At 41.6% G+C, this 12,398-nt stretch overlaps 1 protein-coding gene across 5 annotated transcripts in view; it reads right to left on the reverse strand.

The window, feature by feature from the left end:
• ANXA3 (annexin A3) overlaps window positions 1-9,689 on the reverse strand; it is a 63,232-nt gene extending 53,543 nt beyond the window's left edge. Inside the window, exons 1-3 of one of the 5 annotated variants that reach the window (XM_057547126.1) lie at window positions 9,285-9,408; window positions 8,624-8,766; window positions 6,009-6,056 (exon numbers count right to left, since the gene is read on the reverse strand). In XM_057547126.1, coding sequence (XP_057403109.1) covers window positions 6,009-6,023 — 15 coding nt within the window. In that variant the 5' untranslated portion in view covers window positions 6,024-6,056; window positions 8,624-8,766; window positions 9,285-9,408. Of the gene's footprint in view, window positions 1-6,008; window positions 6,057-7,533; window positions 7,564-8,623; window positions 8,767-9,284; window positions 9,416-9,607 lie in introns of those variants that run through there. The other 4 variants (XM_057547127.1, XM_057547125.1, XM_057547122.1 and 1 more) reach the window with 4 other exon arrangements.
• Window positions 9,690-12,398: the final 2,709 nt, after the last annotated feature.

Raw genomic sequence — 12,398 nt, forward strand, 5'->3', positions numbered from 1 at the left:
AGTTCATGATGATTATAGTGATTATGAGCTAATGTTAAAAAATTTTAGTAGCATAATAAAAATATTAATTTGAGGGTTCAAATAGTTATTGCATTCATTATTATTCTGTAAAAGTAAGTTAGGAATTGACCAAGGAGCAAAGAGCTCAGAGTATTCCTATGAGAAAGCCAGCCTTGTAGAAGGCACACATAGGAAAAATACTGCTATAGTATCTTAATAAAAATGTTCCAAGACATTCTCATTTGTGTGTTGCCTGAGTGCTTGCTATAGATGTAAAGGCAACATTTGACAAAGACCTTGAGTTCAAAGAGCACAAACTGATAAGATACCAGGCCCTCTCATCAGGGGTGAAGTAGTAGAAGCCAAGCCTGAACAGAGATACACAGGTTTCCCCCATTATCTTAATGCAGAGCATCTCTATGAAACCTTCCATAAGCTGAAATGGTGTAAAGCCAAGGGTATCCCCAGATTTTCAAAAGTTCATTTTATGCCACTTTAGTTTTAAGAAAGACCTACATTAATACATTGATGGCATAAAAGCAAAAATCCTCTTTGGATTTCTTTCAGTTACCAAAAACAGGTGCAGGCATATCATGTCTTTATTGCACTTCATTTTGCTTTGCAGATATTGTGTTTTTACAAACTGAAGGTTTGTGACAACCCTACATCAAGCAAGTCTATCAGCGCCATTCTTCCAACAGCATTTGCTCATTTCGTGTCTCTGTGTCATATTTTGGTAATTCCAGCAATATTTCAAACTTTTTCATTATTACTATATTTGTTATGGTGATCTGTGTGCAGTGATCTTTGATGTTACTACTGCAAAAAAGATTATGACTCCCTGAAGGCTCAGATGACAGTTAGCATTTTTTATCAATAAAGCATTTTTAAATTAAAGTATGTACATTGTTTCTTTAGACAATGCTATTCTACACAACAGACTACGGTATAGTGTTAACATAACTTTTTTATCAGCTATATTCCCCGTGTTGTACAATATATCCTTATAGTTTATTTTATACTTAACAGTTTGTACCTCTTTACTGCCCTACCCTTATATTGCACCCCCTACTGGTAACCACTAGTTTGTTCTCTATACTTATGACTCTCCTTCTCTTTTGTTATATTTACTAGTTTGTTGAATTTTTTGATTCCACATATGTGATATGGTACATTATTTGTCTCTGACATTTCACACAGTATAATGCCCTCCAAGTCCATCCACGTTGCTGCAAATAGCACAATTTCATTCTTTTTATGCCTGAGTAGTATTCCATTGTATGTATGTGTGTGTGTGTATATATATTTACACACACACACACACACACACACACACCACATCTTTATCCATTCATCTGTTCTGTTGATGGCTTAGGTTGTTTCCATATCTTGGCAATTGTAAATAATGCTTCTATGAACATTGGGCTGCATGTATCTTTTCAAATTAGTGTTTTTGGGTTTTTTTGGATATATATCCAGGAGTGGAATTGCTGGGTCATATGGTCAAAACTAAACTACTTTTAGTTTTTTGAGAAACCTCCATACTGTTCTCCATAGTGACTGCACCAATTTACATTCCCACCAACAGTGTAGGAGGGTTCCCTTTTCTCCACATCCTCACCGACATTTGTTATGAGTGTTCTTTTTGATAACAGCCGTTCTGACAGGTGTGAGGATATCTCATTGTGGTTTTAATTCGCATTTCTCTGATGACTAACGATGTTGAGCATCTTTTCATGTGTCCAGTGGCTATCTCCATGTCTTCTTTGGGAAAATGTCTATTCAGGTCTTCTGCCCACATTTTAATTGGGTTGTTTGCTTTTTTGATGTTGAGTTGTATGAGTTGTTGATATATTTTGGATATTAACTCCTTATCGGTCATATCATTAGCAAATATTTCCTAGCATTCAGTAGGTCGTCTTTTCATTTTGTCAATGGTTTCCTTTGCTATGAAAAAACTTTAAGTCTAATTAGGTCCCATTTATTTATTTTTGTTTTTACTTCCTTTGCTTTAGGAGACAGATCCAAGAAATACTGCTACAATTCATGTCAAAGAGTGTTCTGCCAATGTTTTCTTCTAGGAATTTCATGGTTTCCAAAACATAACTTTTATATGCACTGGGAAACCAAAAACTTCATGCGACTTTATTGCGATACTCGTTTTATTGCAGCGGTCTGGAACCAAACTGCAATGTCTCCAATGTGTGCCTGTACTAACACAGATCTTTCATAAAAGCAAAGTTATGTAATGCAAACTTTCGAAAAGTGTGGCTACCATATTCAAAAATTTTAACAAAGGAAATAGTAATGCAACATCTGAAACAATGGGAGGGTTTCAACACTCCTAGATAGCATATACAGACTTAGGAAACCAGCTAATCTTTCATCTCCAACAGTAATGTACTGAAATCGCAACCGAAATCTTCCCTCTTGATCATATCACTCTAATAAATTCACCGTACACTGGTAAACACAAACGATCAACCATGTTGTAGAAAAGCATGGACTGATTGCTCATTTGTGTTTGGGTGTGTATGTGCTTTTGTGTTAAGAGGGAAGAAGAGAACAGATAAAACAGTGATAAGAGTATTTACAGAAATCTGAGAGTTTTTTAAATTGTGGTTTAAAAAAAATGTAACATAAAATTTACCACTTTAAACATTTTTAAGTGTACAGTTCAGTAGTGGTGAGAATATTCACATTGTTGTAAAACAGATCTCCAGAACTTGACTTTTTCATTGTATGGAACTAGAACTCTATATCCATTAAGCAACAAATCCCCCCTTCCCCCTCCCCCCAGACCCTGGCAACTACAATTCTGTTTTCTGCTTCTATGAATTTGACTACTTCAGATACCTCATATAAATGGAATCATACAGTATTTTGTTTTCTTATTACTGGCTTATTTCTCTTAGCATAATGCCCTCAGGGTTCATCTATGTTGCAACATATGTCAGAATTTCCTTCCTTTTAAAGGCTAAATATTCCACAATATGCATACCCCACATTTTGTTTATCTATTCATCCATCAACGGACACTTGGGTTGCTTCCAGCTTTTAGCTATTGTGAATAATGCTGCTATGAACACAAGTGTGCAAATATCTCTTCAAGATCCTGCTTTCAATTCTTAGGATATTTATCCAGAAATGGGATTGCTGGATCATATGGTAATTCTATTTTTAATTTGTTGAGGAAGCACCATACTGTTTTCCATAGTAGCTCTGAGTTGTTTTTAATATTTGCTCTCAGATATCTCACTCATAAATGTTAGTTCTTTAATTTGAGACAGGAGGAAAATAGGCAAGAAAAAGCGAGGCAGTAGGAGCCCCTCTCTGGCTAGGGCCTCTTTCTTCACTCGAGCCCCCCAATCTCCTCTCCTGCCCACAGCACATCTTCCCTTTTCTCGTCTACTCCCGTCCCTTCTTTCCTGCTGCCCGATGCCCAATGCTACCATCCCCTTGTGGTGGGCAGAATAATGGCTCCCAAATACAATGTCCACACGGTAATCCTTGGACCCTGTGAATGTGTTATGTTACATGACTAAAGGGACTTTGAGGATGCAATTAAGGTTCCAAACCTTAAAATAGGGAAATTATCCTGGATTACCCGGGTGGGCCCAATCTAATAATGTGAGCACTTAACAGCAGAGAACCGTCTCCAGCTGGAGGAAGTAGAGGACGGCAGAAGAGAGATGTCCCAGAAGGGCAAGCTAGAGAGACTGCAAGCGTGAGAAGGATTCCATGCACCGCTGCGGTTCTGAGATGTAGGGGGCCACACACAAGGACTGGCAATGGCCTCCAGGAGATAAGGATAGCCCCCACTGACAGCCAGCAAGGCACTCATTCTCACAACTGCAAGGAACTAAATTTTGCCGACAACCTAAATAAGCTCAGAGGTGGATTCTTCCCAAAGTCTCAGAATGGAATGCAGCCCTGCCAACTCCTTGATCTTAGCGCTATGAGACCCATTTTGGGCTCTAACATATAGAACTTGTGGAGATAATAAAGGGGTATTGTTTTAAGTTGCTAAATGTGCGGTGATTGCTTATGGAAGCAGTAGGAAACAAATACACCCTCTCTCACACTCACCTGGGTCTCTCCCAGCCCTTCAGAAATGTGTCATAACTTAGAAGGTGTCAGCTGGAGAGCCCGAACAACTAATTCCATGTCGATTCACTAATGGACAAGGGCTAGAGGGAGACTAATTTTTTGGAGAGATGAAATTTTTTTTCATCTGACTCTACTACATATCCATAATAGCAGCAGGAATTTCAGACCTGGAAAGGGGGAGATCAGCCTACTGGCCAGTGACAGAAAATAATCTGGGACCAAGCAAAGCCTCACAATAGCACATCTACCGACACCGTGCATAACAAGGCCTGCTCATGTCTCCATACGGGTCATTCTTGAAGCCTCTCTGCCCCTCGCTTATAAAATAAAATGTATTTTCATCATTAAAAAAAATCAGAGGGACTTCCCTGGTGGCCCAGTGGTTAAGAATATGTGCTTCCAATGCAGGGGGCACGGGTTCGATCCCTGGTTGGGGAACTAAGATCCCACAGGCCGCGTGAATGGCCCAAAAAAAAAAAAAAGAAAAAAAATTTTAAAAAAAGAATCAGAGCACAGAAGGTGATGCATTGAAAATGAAAGTGCCCCTGCTCATAGTTCCACCTTTCCAGAAAGTTTTCATGTAATACAGTCCTTATGTGTCTATTTTTTTCTTTTCTTTTTTCTTTCTCTAAAACAGAATCACTCTGTATGTACTATTCTGTAACTGGATTTTTTTTTTTTTTATTGATTAATATAACTCTGGACATTTTCTTTTGTCAATACATAGACAGCGGACTCACTTTTTCTCATTTTTTAAATGATTACATAAAAATGGCTATAAGTTACAATTGAGAAATATCATAACCCATGGATGGCCATTTATTGTGTATTTTCATTAGTACAAATGAATGCCCATCAGCCTTTATTTCTTCAACCTCATGCAAGTGTATCTATATGATAAATACCCAGAAGTGGAACTACTGGGTTACACAGGGTGAGCATTTAAACACTGATAGATATGGCCAAAATACCGTCCCCGAAGAGTGCCAACTTTACTCTCCTATGAACAGAGTATGAGAGTGCCCGTCTTGCCCACATCCTCTGCAACACTGGTCTTCTTACATTTTTTTTCACCTTTACCAATACTTAGATAGAAATGATTTCTCATTGTGTTATTTACATTTCTTTATTTCTCAGTAAGGTATAGCAACTTTTCATATGTTTGTTGGACATTTATAATTCTTTTCGTATCCTATTCATGTCCTTCACAAATTTTTCCATCGAGTTCATTTTTCTTATTGATGTAGTCAAGTTATTTTTATGTTACTGAAATGAGTCTCTTGTCAAATGTGCTGCAAATACTTTTTCCTGTGGGTTGTCTTCTGACTCCACTAATATACTGTTTGCTATCATAAATTATAAATTTGTATTTAGTTCAATAGATCAATATTTTTCTTTTAGGCTTTCGGTTTGTATCTTAGTTGTAACTGCCTTCCCCAGTCCAAGATTATTTTTTAAATTCAACCATATTTTGTCTTTTTCATTACGGTATTTTATCCATCTGAAATTTAGTTTCATGTAAGAAGGAAGAAGGAATACAGATTTACTTTTTCCCTCAAACAGCGAGAAGTTTTCCTAACATCATTTATTGAATAAGCCATCTTCTCCTCTCTGATATGAAATGTCTTTTTCTTATAATAAATTCCCAAATCACATAATTTATTCTCTATTATTGACCTCCCTGCTTTGGTGTCAGTACAAATTATTTTAACTATGTACCTTTACAATAAATTTTAATATTTTCTTATTTTTAGACATCCTCTAGCTTTTGGGGCATGTTAATTTTTTCACATAAACCTTTTATCAACTTATACAATTTTTTCTTAATATTTTGATTTTCTGTATTTCGATTTGACTCAGATAAGTTACTGTGCTATGAAGGCTTGATTTTTACTTACCCAGATAGATGCCATGATATCCCACCTTTCTCTTGAGATCACACTAACCTATTAAAAGGAAAAAAAAAAAGTATGAACAGTATAAATCTGGGATTCAGAACACAATAATCTCAGCCTAACCCTTTATCTCTAATCCAGAAAACAGAAGTCAACATTCAAAGAGAGACCACCTCAGGAAGAGGATGTTTCTCTAACATCAAGTACAGCATTTGCTAAACAAACATCACCGAACACCAACTATCTATCTACAAGGGACTGTGCTAGACCTGTGAAGGGCTCAAAACAAGAGAGAAAAAAAGTCTCTGTACATAAGAGGTTTGCAAATATGTTTCCTGGAAGCCAATTTTTGACTCATTTAACATCCAGGAGAACTACAGTGATTGTTGACTTCTTTTAACTACCATCATAGGGAACAACAAAAACTTGTCCCCCTCCCCCAGTTTTCAGCTGGCTTCAGTTTGATCCCTTGTGTTTCTGAATCTTCATTTACATTTTACAAGGCTTCAAGTCTACAGCCTGTTATAAACAGACATGCCTGCTCTTTGAGGAAGGTCCAGTCCTTGGTAGGGACCATAGGTGAAAAAGGGCAATTCTTTGATGGATGCCTGGTTGGGAACCCAGACACACTTTCATATGTAGACATTATTCAAACATGCTGGCAAATCTCCAGGATTGGCTTAGAAATAAAGTTGCTCCCACCCTTGCTGGGAACAAAATATTCTAAAAATTCAGTGATAGCCCCAGAGCAACGTTCAATAGGAAATGACACTATTAGTCTCTGGAATTTAAATATTTCTAGGGACTTGATTTTCTCAGGCTTTCTGTAGGGGAGGGCAGTCAGCTTTCTAGTTACAAGGGCTAACGGCTACATCCCTCTAAATATACAGCAGATACAAAATATCATTAGTTCTGGTTTTGCCTCTTAAAGCTAGACACAATTTCATTGAGCCTCAGTTTCCTCATCTGTAAAAAGGGGAGAGGACGGCTGTTGCTGGCACTAAATGAAATAATATGTGTAATCACATCAGCTAATGTTTTGAGTTCTTACTATGTTGCAGGTAATATAAAAAAACACAATAGGGAATTCCCTTTCGGTCCAGTGGTTAGGACTCCGCACTTTCACTGCCGGGCAGGTTCAATCCCTGGCTGGGGAACTAAGATCCCACAAGCTGCGCGGCTTGGCCAATAAGTAAATAAAAATTAAAAAAAATTAAACATTATAAGGTCAATTCCAAAAGGCTGGAGATTTTTGTTAAGTTTGTTCACTGAGACACAGAAAGTACTAAAAAAAAAATGCTTATTGAATGAATGAATGATATCAGCCTCACAATAATCCAGGGGAGCTGGGTATCATTAAGAACATTTCCACTTAGCAAATGAAGAAGTTGGGGCGCAGAGAGGTACAGTCGATCTCTCAGCATCCACGGTTCCAGGCCCCCTCCACCATCTTGCCCCGCGTTTACCCAAATCCTCAGATGCTCAAGGTCCCTATATACAAAGGCACAGTACAGTCGGCTCTCCTTACCCGCGGGTTCTGCATCCGCTGATTCCACCAACTGCGGTTCAACTTTGAAACCCGCGGCTACGGAGGGCCGAATGTACTATAACGTTCCGTCTCACAGCGAGTACGTGTCCCTCTACGGAACCTAGGCAGTCACAGTCCAAGGGTATACATTAACCCCCAAGCCTCTGCCTTACCCAAGTGCCCCGCCCATACACTGTCAAGGCTAATGCTCAATATGCGTTGATTTGCATATAATTGTAAATTACAAACATTTACTACTGATTTCAGTTTTTGTTTTTTAAATTTATTTATTATTATTTTGTCTGTGTGTTGGGTCTTCGTTTCTGTGCGAGGGCTTTCTCTACTTGCGGCAAGCGGGGGCCACTCTTCATCGCGGTGCGCTGGCCTCTCACTATCGCGGCCTCTCTTGTTGCGGAGCACAGGCTCCAGACGCGCAGGCTCAGTAGTTGTGGCTCACGGGCCTAGTTGCTCCGTGGCATGTGGGATCTTCCCAGACCAGGGCTCGAACCCGTGTCCCCTGCATTGGCAGGCAGATTCTCAACCACTGCGCCACCAGGGAAGCCCCTGATTTCAGTTTTAAGAAGTGAAAAATTACTCCACAGTGGAGGTTAAATGACCTAACAACAACAGAACCTTAAACATCCTTTTCTGAAAGAGATTACAGCGTTTACATCATTTCCTTTACTTCCTCCTCGGTCCCTATATTTCAGCCGATGTCTCTACAGAACCACGCGGCTCTGGGAACAAGCCTCTGGTTTTCTTTACATCTTTGAATTCCCTTTCTCGTCAGTTTGAAGTTTTCTGCCTTCATGAAAGCCAATGGAGATATCTTTACAGAATAATGTTTTTATGAGTTACAATTTTCATAGAAAGTTGTAAATGTAGCTCTGGCGGAGGACAGAGTCTGACTGACTGTGTAGAACACAAATCCTTGGAAATAATTTAGCCGGGCCGTGTTACAACCTTCTTATCAGCAGCCTGAGGGGCCTCCAGCGACCCAAAACCTCCTTGACCCAGAAGCTCCTTGACCCCGCAGAAACCACAATTTCCTATATATGGTCACTTGCAAACAAGTACTCAGATCCCCTACCTGCTGACTCAAATGCCAGGGGAATGATTCATGTCCAGTGAATCAGACTCTTGCAATCAAAGAAAAAGGTGAGTCTTTTCATGGAAAAGCAAACTTCTCGGACTCCCAACGCCCAATATGTAAATACACTTTTCTTTTACCTCCTAAAAAAATTAAGTGAAATAAAGTAAATTGCCTAAGTGAAGAGGAGGGACGTGCTCACAAGGATGGGTGGGCTTCAAGTCCTCAGAACAGAGCGTGGAGCCAGCCCTCTTACGACGCCAGGGACCGGGAGAACCGTTCCGACTCCCCACTTTTTCTCTGTTCCCAAGACCCGAGGGTCGGGGAAGCCAAGATGGCCAACTGTATCCCTGCGCGGCTAGCTGGGACGAAAAGCCAAGGGTCGAGGGCGCCGGGACAGCTTGCGCCCCGCCCTGAGCAGAACTGGGTGACCCTCCCAGGGCAGGCAGTTTTGCTGCCCGGGGCCTCAGCTTCCTCAGCCCGCCGAGGCCCTGCACCCCGCAGCCGGGTCGGTACGCGGCGTGGGTGCCAGCCCAGCGCTGACCCGGGGCCGCGCTGCGCTCGCGGGGGAACCGGCCGAGGCGCGACCCTGGCTCCGAGCCGCGGGGCAGCCGGGGTGGCGGGCGAGGCTCCCGGCGACGCGCGGGGAGGCTGAACTTACCTGGAGCGCGGGCCCCGGGAACGGGCGTGCGGAAGAGCGGCCAGCGAGGGAGTGCGCCCCGGCCGCCGCTGCTCCGCGGTCGCTCCCGCCCGTGACCGGGACCGCGCCCCTTCCTCCCGCCCCTCCACCGCCTCCCGAGTCCACCTGATCGCCACCGCAGGCTGGGAAAGCGAAGCCGCGCCCCGCGGCCGTCCGGGCGCCAGTTCCGCGCAGGCGCGCCTTCGGCCTTTCGCCCTCGGAGTCTCTAAAACTCTGCCGCCCTCGTCTCGCTTCATCCTCACAGTGAAACCCATGTCATCGGTTTTCACTTCTCCTTCACTTACATTAAGCTTTTCTTCAGATTTAGTGCAAGCTTGTTTTGTTCTAGGCGTTGTGGATTCAGAGATCAGACAGTCCCCACTGCCAAGAAGCTCAGGGCCTGGTACGGGATGGCGAACATCTAAACACTTAATAACATTCCGTAACACTTATCTAGTATTTCCTTTGTGCCGGGCACTGTTCTGAATTCTTCACAGATATGCACTAATTTAAATCTTACCATAAACCTATAAGGTAGATACTATTAGCCCCATTTTATAAATGAGAAAACTGAGACACAGAGATTAGGTAAAGTGAGCAAAGTCACAGAGGGAGTAAATGGCAGGTTGTTTATCCTGCCAGGCAGGGAGAAATTTTCCTCTACCCTTCTAGGTTCTCCTGGCTGCTCTAAGAATTAAAATGACATAAGACAGATTAACGGAGAAAAAATACACAAAAGTATCACTGTATCCTCACACCGTGGAAGGGACAAGAGAGCTCTCTGGAGACTCCCATTCATGAGGGCTCCACACTCAGGGCCTAACAACCTCCCAAAGACCCCACCTCCAAGGACCATTGCTCTGGGGATTAGGATATCAACATATTAATTTTGGGGGGACACAAACATTCAGATCATAGCAAGCAGTTTATAATAACTCCCACAGTCTCTCCTTAAAAACACTGCTATTAAAAATGTTAATTGTAAATATTTGAAAGATACCAAGAATAAATGATAATATTATAATAATATTGATACCTGTGTACTCACCACCCAGCTTTATCAAGTCTTAAACATTATGCTGTATTTTTTTAGAATGTTTTCAAGACATTTTAAAAGGTATGTTGATACAATTGATGTTCCTTTTGTGCTTTTTCTGACCCATTTCCCTCACTCTTTCTCCAAAGATAACCCAACAGTATACACAGTGTTATTAATCTCATGCATGCTGTTACACTTGTTTCAAAATATTGATATAGCCATAAACATATGATACTCTTTAGCAGATTTTTAAACTTTAAATATGTGGTATCATGATGTATATTCTGCCACTGGCTCTTTCTGTTCAATGCTAGCTACTCTAGTAGCAATTGTTCATCATTCATTTTAAGTGCTATATAGTATTCCATTTTATGGCTATATCATGGTTTGTTCCTCATTCTCCTGATCATGGGTATTACATCGTTTCAATATTTTGCTACTTTGAATAATGCTGCAATGAACATTATTTTATACAGCTTCTTGTTCACAGGTGTGTGAATTGATGACATTACCATTTGAAAATAAAATAAGGATAGAAAGGGAGAAATTTTTGACTGTATGGCATAGGGAGTGATTGGTTACTAGGAGAAGATGTGAACAGGCATACAGATTAGTTTAGTTCAGTGATTAGTTTTTTGTTTTTTAATTAATTTATTTATTTTTGGATCTGTTGGGTCTTTGTTGCTGCACGGGCTTTCTCTAGTTGCAGCAAGTGGGAGCTACTCTTTGTTGCGGTGCGCGGGCTTCTCATAGCGGTGGCTTCTCTTTTGCCGAGCACGGGCTCTAGGTGCGTGGGCTTCAGTAGCTGCAGCACTCAGGCTCAGTAGTTGTGGCTCGTGGGCTCTAGAGCGCAGGCTCAGTAGTGTGGCACATGGGCTTAGTTGCTCCGCGGCATGTGGGATCTTCCCGGACCAGGGCTCGAACCCATGTTCCCTGCACTGGCAGGCAGATTCTTAACCACTGCACCACCAGGGAAGCCCCAGTGATTAGTTTTTAATCAGGGCTGTATTGTGAAAACTTTTAAGAGGATGAACAAATGTATCAGTTAGCTGCCGCCACCATAATGCTATATCACAAACTACCCTCAAACACAGGGGCTTAAAACAAATCATTTATGTATTCTCTCAGCTCTGCAGGATGGCTGAGGTGGCTCTGCTTCATAGGTCCATTCTGGGTCCAGGCTGAAGGGGCAACAGCTACTTGGAGGAAGTTCTTCTCCTGGTGACGTCAGAGTACAAGAGGGTGCACCCAACTATGCAAGAACGTCTCAAGCCCTTGCTTGCGTCACTGCTGCTAACATCCTATTGGCCAAAGCAAGTAACATGACTGAGCCCAACGGCGGAGGAGGGGGAAGTATACTTTGCCCATTGTGGGTAGGACAGTGAGGGGATAGTTCTGAACAGTAAGCTAACCCATCTTAGCAGCAAACAGAGAGGCATTGGGGAGGAGTTGGGAGCTAGCAACATGGCCAAGCTTTGTCAAATGGAACAAGGACAACTACATCCAATATTCAGGTCTGGGGACAGGTAGAAATATTGAGAGTCTCTAGACCCCAGGAGAGTGTTAGGCATGGAAATCAGAGTTTCCTTGGGGAAAGAACTCAACCACTAAACCAAATGTTATTTTGGTGTTTGGGACTACAAAATAATCAACAATTTAGCTAACATTTTTTTTCAGTACCCATTACACTGTTCTAAATACTTTGCACACATCATCTTATTTAGTTTTCACCCCAACCAGATGCGGTAGGTCCTATTCTGTATCATTTTTAAGAGTTGCATAAACTGTACGGCCTGAATAAGACCTTGGCCCAAGGTTACATAGCCAGCAGATCATGTAGCTGAGATTCAAACCCAAGCAACTTGGCTCCAAAGCACTCAGCTACAGTGTACTGCTTATAAATCTACATATAATGCCAAGAGGTTGACCCCAAGGGCCCCTCAGGAATGAGGGGAGGAGAAAGGACTAGGCAGCAATCTAGGTGAAGCCATTCTTCTTTTAAGTTCAAAAGCTCTATAGTTATATACACATTCTCTACCAACTGAAACTGGCATTAC

Source organism: Balaenoptera acutorostrata, chromosome 5, assembly GCF_949987535.1.
Source record: "Balaenoptera acutorostrata chromosome 5, mBalAcu1.1, whole genome shotgun sequence".
Classification (NCBI taxonomy): domain Eukaryota; kingdom Metazoa; phylum Chordata; class Mammalia; order Artiodactyla; family Balaenopteridae; genus Balaenoptera; species Balaenoptera acutorostrata.